This window comes from Onthophagus taurus, chromosome 11 (genome assembly GCF_036711975.1).
Source record: "Onthophagus taurus isolate NC chromosome 11, IU_Otau_3.0, whole genome shotgun sequence".
Lineage (NCBI taxonomy): Eukaryota > Metazoa > Arthropoda > Insecta > Coleoptera > Scarabaeidae > Onthophagus > Onthophagus taurus.
The window spans coordinates 9,157,255-9,172,962 of NC_091976.1; the positions used below are offsets into that span (position 1 = coordinate 9,157,255).

Consider the following 15,708-nt stretch of genomic DNA (forward strand, 5'->3'; position numbering starts at 1 on the left):
TGATTTTTTTGGACTTGTTATTAAAAAAAACTAATAAAAAATTATTAAATAAAAATGCAAACTTCAGAAGAAGAAATCTATGTATATTTATAGACAAAAATTTACAACTATAAATTTTTAAATATTTAATCGTTTTCATGGCAAAAGGGTGCGTTTTTGTACAATGGTAAAGCATTTGCTTCAAGGCTAGAGGAAAACCCATGAAAAACTCTAGCATACCATAAGTCAAATAAACTTCTAGACAAATTTAGGAATACGAATTGTTATTGTAAACAACAGATTTAAGACAGCCAGAATAAAAAATACTACAGAGCAATTAAAATTACAAGTATTACAGCGAAAATGAGCAGTACACAGTATTAGTGATAAAATGTTGTTTTGTTATAAAATAATTATTGTTTCCGTATTAACAATTGATATAAAACTTTAATATTTCTTTTTATTTGTTTCTGTTCCTATCAATTAAAATACAAAAATATTTGAAACTTAATTAATGCTTTATTATTATTACTATAACTTAAAGTTAATATAATATTAAAGTGAGCGAAACAATAACAAACCTAGCAAAATTTATCAGCACTAAAACAAAACAAAAGGAACAGGATTCATGTAACATGCTTTAGTCTTAGTCAGAGTTTTAAGTTCTTAGTTCATCATTTATCATAATCATGGTTTGCATTGCATTCTTCTTAAGTCTCCAGATCTGTTTCTCTTTGTTCTTTAAAATTCCTATTCAACATAAAACTTTCCATTGTAAAATGATTATTGCAAATTGTCATTCGGCTAGAATATATGTTTTCTACAGGAACACCAAGGCACTCATTGCATGATCGCTGTCTTAAATATCAAAGTAAATTTTCATTTAGTACAAAGAATCTATCTAACTTAAATTTATAAATGTACTTATTGGTATTTAATGGAAATCAAAATAACTTGACCACTTCCTCTACCGAACGTTCGCAAATGTAGCAAATCCTATCCATTTTGGTCCTTACTTTACCACCAAAAACCAACTAATTCTAAGATAACAAAGTATGACAATAAAACTAAGGAAAACTAAATTATGCAAACAAATAAATTGCTGAACAAATCTATAATGAAACGATACAGATTTGTTTAGTAGTTTATATAATCAAACGATAAACACGCAAAACTGCACAATAATTAAACAAAACACACAAAGTTCGTTAGTTGTGACAGAACTACGTCCATTTTTGTTTACCGGAAGGAAGCTTTTAGTTCAGTTTACTGATAAAGTCATTTATTTTAAGTTATCTATTAAATTAAAATGGGTAAATATCCAAAAAGTGATGGTGATGGTTTTTGCAAAGCTTATGTCAATGATTATGATTCTTTTTCGTTTTCAAAGATGAATCAGATGGAAGCTGGATGCTGCTTTGGATAAAAATGTAAGATATCTTTTTTAATTTTACATCAATAAAATTATTTTGTTATATTTCAATAATTTAATAGCAATAAAAACGCTTCAAAATAATGTATGTTCCTTAAAAATGTAGAAAACGATAATTAATACTTGATTTTTGTTTCTAAATAATTTTAGGTATCACAATGGTAGAATATGGATTAAAATTTTGAATAAAAAGTCAAGATAAAATGGTGACCAAGGACATTAAAAAAATCCCTGGGTAAAAACTACATTTACCATTTTTTTTTAAGTTTAAAAACACAAAAAGGTTAGGTGGATTATTTGTTTTAATTATACATTTTGCTTAGAAATATTAGATATCTTCTTCTTCTTCTCCTGATCCTTATGCCTGATGGAGTCGGATAAACCTTTTTAATGTTCCTCCATCGCCTCTTCCACTCCCTCTGGCTCCTCTCTTTTTCCCAACTTCTGCTATTCTTTCCTCCCATTTCTTCCTAGGTCATATCCTTATTCTTTGTTTCAAATACCTTTTTTATTGTTGTGTTATGTTCCATTCTAATTATGTGGGCCTACCAGTTCAGTTCCCTTCTTTCTATTTTACTACTTATCTCCTCTTGTTCTATTCCCAGTCTTATTTACTCATTTCTTATTTAAAAAAAATTTGTAGAAATTTCATTTCCATTGCTGTGATGTTTCCTTCTTGTTTATCTTGGAGTGTCCATTATTCAGTAGCATATGTTAATATTGGAACTGCCACCGCGTTGTACACTTTCAATTTTATCTTTTTATCTATCTCCTTCTTCCCAAAAATTGTTTTGTATTTGTAGTTTTGTGTCCGTAGAACGTGGTTAGCAAAAACAGGGAATTGTTCTTTTGAGTATTTTATTATTATCTACTTAACTTTAACACAGTCTTACATTCACTTATTCTACTTTTTTATTTATTTTTTTACTACTCTTTTTACCGACTTAAAAACTACTTCTTTCTTACTCTAATTTACCATTGATACCATAGATGGCGGCACTTATACATAAACTTCAACAGTATTAGATATACACTTGGAAAATTATTCGTTATTTCTTTTTCCGCAATAATTTCTCAAAATTAGTTAACATGTTGACTGCCCAACACGAGATAACACGTATTAGCGCTCTTCCTCAGGACGCCCAATACAAGTTATCTCGTATGGCGCTTTTTTGACTTGCCATGTTCGCGCCACTATCAGTGAGTTCCTTGTTTATAAGTGTACATATGAATGGATGGTCTCCTGGAAGAAAATAAACAATCAAGTTTGGCTTGTATTGTATCTTGGAGAGTTGTTAATAAATGACACTAATAGTCGTTAATACTTTATTTAATCTAATCACTTTATTCACAATAGAATCTACGTTTTAATGTTTACATTACGTTCTTATTAAGGTTATGTCTTGTTGCATGTTTGGTTGTAGTGATGGGCGATATATCACGAACTGTTACTTTTTCACTGCTACTTAAAAATAACACGGAACGATCGTTCCTACAGACGTTCCTAAACCGTTACTGTGATCACGGCTTTTGTTCCACTGGTGTCGCTACTCTTGTCTGTCGCTCAGCGTTGCCAACCCACAAATCTAAAAGTCGGTAGTTCCAATCGTAAAATATCTCTAGGTAGGTCTCGGATAAAATCGGTAGGTTTAAAAATAAATTTAAAAAATACAATTTGTTGGTAAATAATAGAGAAGTAAAAAGTTAAATAGGTTTATTACATTTTATAAATTTAAACAGTATAAAGATTAACAAAGAAAACAATAAACTAAACATTATTCTAATAAAATGAAACAATAAATAAATAAATAAACACTCTAATAAAATAAAACATTTTTTAATAACAAAAACCTACTTACTGTACGACCACTTGAGTGTGAGACCTGACAAATGTCAAAACACATTATTAAACATTACTAAAATATTATTATCCTGACATTGACAGGTCTCAGGCTCAAATGGTCGTACAGTAGTTATTTAAATTTCACTTGAGGCGGTATACAAATTTTGTTTGTTCATCAACGAAATTATGTTACGATCTATACGAAAATTGTAGCAAGTATCGTCACTTATGTATTGCTTGGTATGTACTAATCCTGTTATAGTATCTGTGTTTAATTTATTACGTATTTTGTTTTTAATTAAATTTATGGAAGAAAATACTCTTTCTACATTCGCAAATGAATGTGGAAAACTTAAAATATTGTAAACAAACCTAGTTAAAATTGGAAATAATGTTGATTCATCAGCCTGTTTCAAATTTTTAACTTCTTCCCAAAATTTTAAAACATCTTGAGAAAATTCTTGTACTTGTTCAACATTTCGTAGCAAACGCCAATTCAAAATCAAGTATTTGTAGTTCCTCCTCCTTTATTAAATTCGGAAATAAAATTGCAATATTTGAAATACTACCGATGGAATCTGCTTTTACCTCAATTGGATCAACAATATTAAATAATTTAATGATGTTATCTTTTAAAGAAAATCTGGTGCATATTTGGCTACATGCTTCGATATAAAAATCTAAACATCTTAATCGAAAGAATGTTTTTTGGTCAGAAGTCAGATTTAATTCTAATAATGATTTATTAACATTTGCTCCGCAGTAGATTTCTTCAATTGGCATATAGTTTCTGGGGTTTTTAAAGTCGACATTTTCTATGGGCGTTCTTTTTAAATAATCTCTTTTCATAAAACAATCATATATGGATTTAATTACTTGGGTAATATTTTTATGTAAAGTGTATAATTTATAAACATCACTTGATGCTACTGCATCAGTAAAAAATAATTGTAAGAGGCTATACTGTTGCAAAATTCGACATACGACACTGTGTACGGATAGCCATCTAGTTTGTGAAGGATGCAAAATTTTATGAATCTTCACCCCACAGAATGCCTGAAATTCGCCGAACTCAGCAATCCTTTTCGGGCTAGAACTAAAATAATTGTATATATCCCTAGTTAAGTCCTCTACAAATCGTGGTAATTTTTCGCATGACTTAGATGCGCACCAATGGAATGAGTGGCATATACATTTCATTATAAATAATGATGGTATGTCCTGTTTTAATAGTGTCATTAAAGAATGTTTAGATCCCATCATTGAGTGCGCGCCATCTGATGCAAAACCAATCATATTGTTTTTGTAAGGTATTTTATTATCATTAAAAAATTCCACAATATGTTTATGTAAAGTTAAAGCATCAGAGCCACAGAGTTTAATTAAACCCAAGAAACTGTCTTTAATTTTAGCTTTGTCGTTGTTGTATCTTACCACTAAACACAAGTGCTTTACCATACTTCAGTCAGTGGATTCATCCGCTATTAAGGAAAACTTTGTGTTTCTCAGGTCTCTGCAGATTGCTTCAAAGTTTTGGCGTCCTAGCACATTTTTTACGATTCCTGTGGTTTTGGTACGGCCACATGCTAATCCTTTAGCAATGGTCGAATCAGGGCATATTTTTGTAATCAATTTTGGAAGATGGTACATGATAGTGAATGATAAATTGTGTTCGGCAATAAATCCAGCTAAACGTATTTCCGCTAAAATAAAGAAATCCATATAACTGGTATGAACGTAAAAGAAATATTGGGAAAACATTGATAAAACGTATAAGTTCAGAATTACCTACCTTCTTTAATTTCCTGTTCCCCAGATGCAGTGGATGCGCTAGGTTTCAGAAACGAGGTGATAGACTTTTGTTTTATTATTGTGTTACTATTATCTTTGTGGACGGTTGTTTGAGAATGTTTTGTAAGTGCGTTTTTCCACTTTTGATATTAATATTTTTATCACATGGTAAACAAAGCGCAAAGCTGTCGCCTTTTTTACTTTTCTGAACCCAACCTTTATATTGCGGTATTCTCTCCCATTCATCCTTATATTTTTGATCATGTTTGATTTTTTTACTTTTTGGTTCTATTTCACATTCACTCGATGAACTTGAAGACATGTTACTACTAAGTATGAAGTGAAACAAACGTAAATTTTACACAACGAATAAACGAACAAGGGAATTCCCGTAAGATCAAAATTCTGAACATCTACTAAGGCCATCTATTGTACGCACTAATAAGTTTTACAAGAAAATAATTAATAAAATTTAATTTATTTGGGCGTCGATATAGAATTACATTATTTTCCAAAATTTAAAAATCGGTAGATGACATATCAAATCGGTATGTCGGTAAATGGCTTTCTAAATCGGTAGATATACCGATAAATCGGTAGGGTTGGCAACGCTGCTGTCGCTATTCGCTAGCACGTTAGCATCACGTTGCGTTGCCGTTATGCATAACCACAACCACACGATCAATTAAATGTGTGGCCTCCTACCGCATCGAGATCTGCGACGTGTAGAACTATCTAGTAGTTGCCTACTAGAGCACTGCACGAGTACGTACAGCATCGTATGAATACAAGTACGAATACTCGTTGGACGAGTGATACGATTATCTCGTGTGTACTTGTACGCATCACGCATTTCTGTACTCGCATCGTTTCGTATCGGCATCGGCGAGTATAAGAGTAATCGGCATCGTTTAGAATCGGTATCGGCGAGTATACATCGGCGATATTTTGTTTATGCTGAAGAAATGTATATTGTATGAGACATTTATAGGAGGGTGAGAAATGGGACATTAGACAAATTCATAACAGAAAGTACACATTACATAAAAACAGAATGTAACAAAACATTTTTTTTTCTAGTATGTAGTTTATTCTATACAATAATAACGTCTATAGAAAGTAAATAAGTATGAATAAGTAAAGAAATAAATAACTTATCTTCCACTGCGTTTTGGTTTGTACGTTAATCCTTTCCTGCGGAATGTAGAAATAGTATGGCATCGACATTATCTCCCTTCAGATTACTTCTCCTATCTTCTAGCACTTTGTTTGCGGAACTGAACGCCCGTTCACTTGAGGCGCTAGAAGCAGGAATGTTTAAGATTTTTCGTACAAGTTGGTGGAGTAAAGGGAAATCCTTTTCATGACTTCGCCACCATCGTAATACATTTCGGTCAGTGGCCCGACTTCCTTTGTACAGCTCCATTTCAACATTAACTTGTGACTGCCAATTATTATCGTTGTCAACATAAATATCCTTATATTTATCACAGAACTCTACGTCATTTTCTGCATCACTGCAATCCGACGCATTGGCATAAAGTTCTATGTCTTGGTAGTCACAAGAAGATGAAATTGTGGCAGAAGAACTTTCAGGATTTTCGAGTATACAGTTTAGTTCATGCTTTACAAGAGTATAAATTTCTTCACGCGTATTGTTATCCAGAAACCGTAGTTGTTTGTATTCGGGCCATAAAAACGCAGCTATTTTATAAATGCGATGTGGTTGAAATTTTATGTCAAAAACATTATCTAAACAATGACGAATAACCGCTTGAACATCGGTAACTGTTTCATCATTCTGTAGTTGTATTAGCTTTTCTTTCAAAATATGCATGTGTAGTAGTACTAAATGAATGGTAGGCTTTTTGTCCGCTTCAAACAGTAATGTAGCCGTTTTAACGGGGTGTAAAAATAGAATTAATCTATCTAAGAGATATTTTTCAATTCCATGAAGACGATATTCTTCTTTTGCTTCTTCTAATATTTCTTCAATAGTGTTAAAATTTTTTCGAATCGAAAGTAACATGTCAAATTTTGTGTTCCATCGTGAACTGCACTCTTGCCTAACTGTCGTGTCCAACCTCTGACAGATACCACTCCGTTTAAGGTATTCTGCTAAAGATTTACAACGTTTGATTAACTGTAAAATACGAGGGGCTACTTCTTCCAGTACTGTGTTCTTGAATGTATGTGTTAAAATCAGGTTCAGAACATGGGCAATACAGTTAATGCGTGAATATTGCTCCAATGCTTTTTTTATATTAGAGCCTTAGAGAAAGTAAGTTTTTCAAGATCATTACTTCGTATATTTAAGGTTGCCACTTTCGCTTCTAATGCGCGAATATATATATATTTGTAGTATATCTCTACAAATACAGTATATAAATTCCATTTCTGAACGTTATATGTAAATATGTGTTGTTGTGGTCGATCCGAGATTTCATCCGTTCTTCCTGTCGGTTTCCTTTGGAAAGGGCAGACGTTTCGCCAAGATCTCACCTGACATCTTCAGGGTCGGACAGTTTGCCGACAGGAGACTACGACAACGCACTGTCAGGTGAGATCAGGGAACCAACAGGAAGAACGGATGAAATCTCGGATCGACCACAACAACACACACATACATATATATATATATATATATATACAGGGTGTCTCAGCGAGACCGGTCATTAGACGTTTCTGGGGTTTTAGCCAAACAAAAAATTTGAGAATGCAGACTTAAGTATTATCAATTACGTTCTCTTCATCTAAAATATTTTCAGATTTCTAGCACTTCCGGTTACACCGGAAGTCGCCACCTACTTTATTTTTTTAAATGGAACACCCTGTATATTTTTATATATTTGGATTCATCTGTTTTGAAAGTTTATAAATAACTTTACTTTTTGCAATTTGAACCAACAATTCTCGAGTTATTCGAATTTTTCTAGAAAAATTTGCTCCAGCGGACATTTGTTCAAAAAATCATAGAACACTCAATTTTTGAGATATCAATTTAGGATTCAGAACATGCTTAAACAACATAATGGAGTATGTTTTGGTGCCGAGAACGGCTGTCTAGATCGTTTGGTCACTTTACTATGATACGTTAACTTTTCGAAATTTGGAAGCACCATAACTTCATTTTTTTAAATGGCACCCCCCATATTTTATTACTTAGTCGTCTTCGGCGTCTCATTTTACATCTTTTATATTCCATATGTCCTATGCCTAACATTAATAGTTTGCGAAATAATTAGGGTTTTTTGAAAAATGCTCACATATCATATGGATATTAACCTAGTGTGCCATGGAAAACAAATGTTTAATGAGTTATTGATAAACGTCAAAGTCTAATTTAGGTTGTTTGATGCTTGTGAGTCTAAAACCAGTTAAAATGGATATTAATAACGTAAATAATGTTTATACAAATGAAGAAATCCATAATTTATTTTTTGTGCACGAAAAGTGCGACAAAGTTCTTAGTAGAACTTGCAGAATGTTTAATGAAAATTATCCACATTTATCTCCGATGACAAAAGGTAAATTTAGAGGAATAGAAGCAAATTTTTTGCATTTACGAATTAATCACGTGTTAAACTGACCAAAAAATGTAGTAGATAATGCAACGGAAGAGGTGAATACCTTGGCTTATTTCGAGCCCAGTCCCAACACCTCAATTCGAGCTGCCAAAGAAGATCTGGGAATCATACTACGAACTTTGTCGCTCTTTCATGCATAAAAAATAAATTAAGAATTTCTTGATTTGTGTAAATATTACTTTCGTTATTGTTATCGATTTTAACTCGTTTCAGTACTAATATTAAGGGACATAACAGATAATTATTAGCTCACCTGCATCAAGTGACGTAAACAAGTGAGTCTTTGACGAGAACTCATTGAGAAGGCTTGTTTTTCATGGCACACTAGGCTAAATATCCATATGATATGTGTGCATTTTTCAAAAAACCCTAATTATCTCCCAAACTATTAATATTAGGTATGGGTCATATGGGATATAAAAGATGTATAATGAGACACCGAAGACGACTAAAAAATAAAATATGGGGGGTGCCATTTAAAAAAATGAAGTTATGGTATTTCCAAATTTTGAAAAGTTAACGTGCCATAGTAAAGTGATCAAACGTTCTAGACCGCAGTTCTCGGCACCAAAACATACTCCATCATATTGCTTAAGCATGTTCTCAGTCCTAAATTGATATCCCAAAAATTGAGTGTTTTCTGATTTTTTGAACAAATGTCTGCTGGAGCAGATTTTTCTAGAAAAATTCGAATAACTCGAGAACGACCGAATCAAATTGCAAAAAGTAAGGTTATTTATAAACCTTGAAAACAGACAAATCCAAATATGTAAAAATATACAGGGTGTTCCATTTAAAAAAATAAAGTTGGTGGCGGCTTCCGGTATAACCGGAAGTGCAAGAAATCTGAAAATATTTTAGACGAAGAGATCGTAATTGATAATACTTAAGTCTGAATTCTCAAATTTTTATTTTCGCCAGAACCCCAGAAACGTCTAATGACCGGTCTCGCTGAGACACCTGTATATGTGGTGTATTAGTTGCTTAGCTTACCTATGCAGTCGCCAAGTCGAATCAAGATAATGGACTGTTAAGGCTATAAAGTTCCTTTGTTTTTTGTTTTCCGTCCACATATCAGTTGTTGCTGCACACCACCCTGTATAACGTCGTTACATGTGGCATTATTATTTTGGAAATACACTTATAGAGAACAACACTTTACCTTTCTCAAGCAGTGGTTGTAGTTCGAAAACAAAGCATTCTATTAACTAACAGTAGTCGGATGCGGCAAAATGTCATTTATATCGAAGTTTCTTGAACCTAGTTTCACTCCTGTTTCTACCAAGCAGCGTGCTAGGTCTTTAAACCCACTACCACTTACTGCTGCAAACGAACGGAGATCCTGAGTCACATACTGTACACACTTGTCTATAATATCTTTTTTTATTTCGTCACTCACATTGATACGCGCTCTTTTTCTGTTGCGTACATCAGCATTTGTAGAAGAATTTTGCGGCTCATCTGTGTCTTTGAAACAACGGTGTTTCCTTAAATTGGATGGACTCGAACTTTTACTGTATTTAAAAATATGTTCACACTTAACACATATTACAAATGGTTGTATATGTTCAACACCGTCAATTTCATTCACAATTTTTTTAAAACAGGCCCACACATTACTTTTTCCAGGTGCTTCTTTTGTTATATATTCACCACTTTTAATTTTTTCTAATATCGACATTGTTACACGAGCTCTAAATGTCAAATACACATGAACGATCAAAGGATTAGTTCCAGAATAATTCCGTGCAACTGTCCTGTCTCGACTTGTCGAAACACGAAATGAGAAAACCCGACGAGTATTCACGATGCACGATGCTACGATGCAATTCTGATGAATATTACTCGTAATCACAAAGTGAATGCATCGGCGATGCATTGGCCAACGGTGCCGAGTATGTACTCGCATCGTTCAGTTGTATACTCGGCGATTATTTCTCAGATTACTTTTTACGTATTCGTGCAGTGCTCTATTGCCTACCACGGGGAATAAATTCTATCTCCTAATAATTTTACCAAACATTGCTATTTATCGGCGTGATTTGCAATATGCATATGTATTTGAAAAACATATTGATTTAACAATTAAAAAACTTGAAAAAATTAGTTTTTTTTAAATAAAATTAATAATTTATTGAAACAATCAAAAAATAATTGCTCTGGTATACATCTTTTTATTAAAGTAAAAAATAAATAATAACTATGTAACGTAATACTGTAGTATGTAACAAAAACAAAACTAAAAATTTGAAAACATAACGAAAGCTAAAGAAACGAAACGTTATTTTACATTATTTACAATAGCGTATAGTATCGTTACTATTTACAATGGTTTTATACATCAAAAAAATAGTGTATAAATATGAAACAGATAAACTTTAGGAACAAAAACGAAAAATTAAAGATAAATGGAATTTGAATTTAAAAATAACAGTTTTTGAACTGTACTTTCGTTCAATCTATGTCTCCTTTCCGTCAAAAGTTGGCCCGCCTTTGAAAACAATCGTTCACAAGGAACAGATGTTGCTAAAATGCATATTTTTTCCTGAGCAAGTTGCGATAAGTTTGGAAACAATTGTTGTGTTTCTTTCCACCATAAAAGAGAGTCCTCATGCCTCTGTATAATATTTTCCTCCATATATCGCTGCATTTCTATTATGGCTCTTGCTGTTGCTGATCCTTTCGTTTGGTTTCTGTGGTTTAGGCGCCTTTATTAGTTCTTCGTGGCGTTCTTTGGCCGTAATTTTTGTCGCTATTGTACCGATGATTTTTTGTTTGGTATTTGTCGCCACGTCAGAATTAGATAAACCAATGTTTTTAAATTTTGGGTAGAGAAAAGCACATATAGCTAATGTGTTACTGTTTTCAATTAATCCAAGACCTCTTTCAAAGTTTGTCTGTATTTCTCTTAATACTTCTCGTGTTGGCAGTAAAAACTGCGTTTGGGACAGGCTTTCGAGAACTCTTTTAAGGCCGATACATACTGGTATAACAATTGAACCAGTACAGTATTTTTCCCCACTTATTGTTTTAGTAATATCTTCGAATGGTTCCAGAACTTTGCACAATTGTCTGATTGCATTCCAATCATTGATATTTAAGACTGGTAACTCTTTGTCAATAATGGCAACAGTGCTTTAATTGCTTCTTCCAATTCTAAAAATCTTCGTAGCATATAAAATGTGGAATTCCACTTTGTTGCAACATCTAGAAATACTTTTAGTGGCACCTCAACCCCAGAATTTTTTTGAAATTTATGTAATTTATCGTTTGCAATATTGCTTTTTCTCAAAGTGTTTTACAATCTCTCTTACTTTGTTAATAGTTTCCGTTATTTCTACATTTTTTAAACCGTCTTTTACTATTAGATTGAGTGTATGTGTCATACAACCGAAATGTTTCCAATCGGCTAATTGTATGGCGTTTGTAATATTCGAAGCATTATCGGAAACGGCAAATATAATTTTATGGTAAATGTTCCATTCGTCACCTGTAATTTTTTTTAAAACTGCTGCCAAGTTGTCTGCAGTATGACGCAAGTCAAACGCAGAACAATTTAATAATAAGAACATTAATTTGTATTGATCATCTAAAAAATGTGCGGTAACAGCAATAAAATTCTCTGTGTTTATAGAGGTCCATGTATCTATTGTTATACAGAATGTTTTTCCTGAATTTAGTAATGTTTTTGTATTATATTTACATTCCTCGTAAATAGCCGGAATCAACGTTTTTGATATTATCCTTCTGCTAGGTAACTGATAGGACGGATTTAAAGCTGTAACAAAATATATAAACCCTTTATCCTCCACTATACTAAAGGGTTGATAATCAAAAATAAACAATCTTAATAATTCCTTATTAATTTTATCATTTGATTTGCCCGAAATTTTTTTGATTAAAAATGTATCCAATTTTAATTGTGTTGGCTGGTTACGAATAGACGGGACTAATGCTGACGTAAATGGTTGTGGTTCTTTATCTAACTGAACGGATGGTGCAGATGTAGTTGCTGCTGTCTCATTTTGGGTATTGTTTGACTGTAGAGAAGAGTTAAACTAATTATTAATATAATACCAAGTTGGAAAATACAATTGGCGGCTGTGACGCGACAAGGTATTAGAATATTGGTTGTGTATTCTGTACTTTCTGTAGGATGAGACAAAAAAAATGGGAAATCCCAACATTGAAAATACCTAGAGAATTATTGTGCCAAATTGGATTTGCCTAGTATCTATATTTAACATTTTTCAGTGGTAAACTTACTGTGGTAACTTTTGACGTTCCTGGAAGAGTACGCTTACAATACGCTTTAGAAACCTTGATTTAACCAACTTTAAATGCATTCTTTGGATTCTGGTACTACTTTTATGAATATCACCTTTCAATATATTAACAAGCGGTTTATGATCTGTATGCATTTCGATTTCACGACCATAAATGAACTGATGCAAATGCAATCGGCTTATTGTCTTGAAGCAAACAACAACCTAACCCATCTTTGCTTGCGTCAGTCTGTATTATTATTTTTCTATTTGGATCACATTATCGTACAATTAATTTGCTAGTAACTAAATCTTTTAATTGATCTAGGGATGACTGCTGTTTTTCAGTCCATTCCCATGGAACATTGTTTTTTTAATAAATATCTAAGCGGTGCGGCGACGGTTGACAAGTTCGGTATAAAATTATGCAAGAAATTTACCATATCTAAAAATCTTTGGATATCTTTTTTACATATAGGTGTTGGCATTAAATTTATAGCTTTCGTTCGTTCTACGTCTGGTTGTACACCTTCTTTACTAAAAACTAAACCTAGATATTTGACTTTTTCTACTTTGTACTGAATTTTTTCTTTGTTAAATTTTACGTTATATTTTCTAACTTTCTCAACTACCTTACTAAGTACTTTATCATGTTCTTTTTCATTTCTACCCGATATAATAATGTCATTAAAGTACACTTGAACACCTGGAATGTTACCAAATATCTTTATATTCGCTCTCTGAAACACCTCTGGGCTGCTGCTTAGGCCAAATGGTAACCTATGGTACTTATAACGACCAAATGGTGTTCCGAATGTGCACAATATTGCTGAGTCTTCATCAAGTTCTATCTGATGGAACCCATCTTTCATGTCTAAAACACTAAAAATAGTCTTATCAATCAGTTCTGATGTTAGTTCTTTCACTGTTGGAATAGGATAATATTCTCTTTTTGTATATTTGTTCAAGTCTTTTGGATTTAAGCATACACGTAAAGTACCATCTTTTTTCTCCACAATCACTAAATTATTTATCCATTCGGTTGGTTCACTCACTTTTGATATTATTTTCTTCTTCTCCAACTTTTCTAGTATTATCTTCAATTTCTTTTTTTATTACATCTGGCACTCGTCGTACTGGTTTTACGGTTGGAATGGCATCTTTTTTCAGTTGAATTCGGTGTTTAAAAGGCAACTTTCCTAGTCCCTCGAATATATCACTGTTTTTAATCAAGTTCAGTTTTATATATGCTGCTAACCCTAAGATTGGATTGTTTCGTTTTTCTACTATTACAAACTCTAAATTTTCCACTTTTCCTTTTTTATTCATGCAATTTAGTTTTATAGAGTTTCTATTGGACTTCCACCATAAGCTAATAATTTACAACACAACCGATCTACTTTCATGTTGGGGCATACCTGTTCAAATTTCATTTTTGGAAGTACATTTACATCCGCTCCTGTATCTAATTTGAAACTTATCTCTTGTTCATTAATAATTAATGGATATTTCCATATTCTATCCATAATTTTATCCATATACAGGTTATCCTCTTCTTCCTCTTCACCATTGTCTTCAATTTCATGAATATTCTTTTGTTTTTTCTCTTTTCTTCCCTTTTGGTATGTTCTTTGTCTCCATGCTATCATAAAATGACCATATTTTCCACATTGGTTGCATTTTCTATTAAATGCCGGACAATTTTTTCTCTCGTGCTCTGTAGCACATTTCTTACATTTAAACTTTTTCCCCATATTTTCATCCAATTCTCCTTCTTTTGCATATTCTTTTTTATAGCATCTATTTGTGCACTTTTTGAGTACTTTTACTTGTCTCTTGCTCGCTTCATGTGCTCGACACAATTCAGCAGCTTTCTCTAAATCCATTGCTGATTCTCTTAACATTCTTTCCTGTAATGCTCTTTCTTTTATTCCTAATATTATTCTATCTCTCACCAAAGATTCTTCTTGCGTTCCAAAATCACAATCTTTTGCTAGTTTTCTTAAATCAGTTAGATATCTTTCAAAAATGTCTCCTTCTTCTTGGCACCTATTAAAGAATTTAAATCTGTTAAATACTATGTTTTTCTTGGTTTGCAATAGACATCAAACGATTCTATAACCGTTTTATAAATTTTTTTCTTTTCTTCTCCCAACGAAAATGTGTTATACAAGTGGAGACCATCGTCACCAAGAGCATTCAATAGCATTGCCACTTTTATATCATCCGCTTTTTTGTCTTTTTCTGTTGCTTTTAGATATATTTCAAATTTTTGTTTAAATATCTTCCAATTCTCACCCACGTTTTCGGAGAAGTTCATGCCCTGTGGCGGTTTGAAGCAATCCATTTTTCTTTTCTTTTGTTTTCACTAGTTTACCTAGTTTTTCACCTGACACCATGTATTGTATCTTGGAGATTAGTTAATAAATGACACTAATAGTCGTTAATACTTTATTTAATCTAATCACTTTATTCACAATAGAAGCTACGTCTTAACGTTTAGATTACGTTCTTATTAAGGTTATGTCTTGTTGTATGTTTGATTGTCTAAAGTCTAAACTACTTGTTTAATATTAAACATGGCTTATACCATAGAAATTTTATTGAAAATGAATCAAAAATATACATTCAATGTTTATTCATTAGGTAACAGAAAAAGAATATCGTATATATAGAATTAACTATATAGAATTGTTTGTGATAAATTTGAAAACAGTCTTCAACACAAAGAGCTGGCTTCTCTTCAGAGACTGGGCAGAAATAATGCGTTTCTCTGCGTTTTTGAGCTCTTGTACAAACTCAACAAGGCTT

At 32.4% G+C, this 15,708-nt stretch overlaps 1 protein-coding gene and 1 pseudogene across 1 annotated transcript; both read right to left on the bottom strand.

Annotated features, from left to right (window-relative positions):
* Positions 1-2,962: 2,962 nt before the first annotated feature.
* LOC139432062 (zinc finger BED domain-containing protein 5-like) lies at positions 2,963-5,495 on the bottom strand (annotated as a pseudogene).
* An 8,742-nt stretch (positions 5,496-14,237) lies between these two features.
* On the bottom strand, positions 14,238-15,244 carry LOC139432063 (uncharacterized). The gene is made up of 2 exons (XM_071200400.1): positions 15,009-15,244; positions 14,238-14,946 (listed from the first exon to the last, which is right to left on the bottom strand). Exons 1-2 carry the CDS (start codon positions 15,242-15,244, stop codon positions 14,238-14,240), a joined length of 945 nt encoding a protein of 314 aa, XP_071056501.1.
* Positions 15,245-15,708: the final 464 nt, after the last annotated feature.

Excerpts from the sequence above, each read along its gene's own strand:
- LOC139432063 (XM_071200400.1), bottom strand. The coding sequence starts at position 15,244 with ATGGATTGCTTCAAACCGCCACAGGGCATGAACTTCTCCGAAAACGTG. Across the intron at positions 14,947-15,008 it reads TATAAAACGGTTATAGAATC|GTGCCAAGAAGAAGGAGACA; the intron begins GTTTGATGTCTA and ends ATTCTTTAATAG.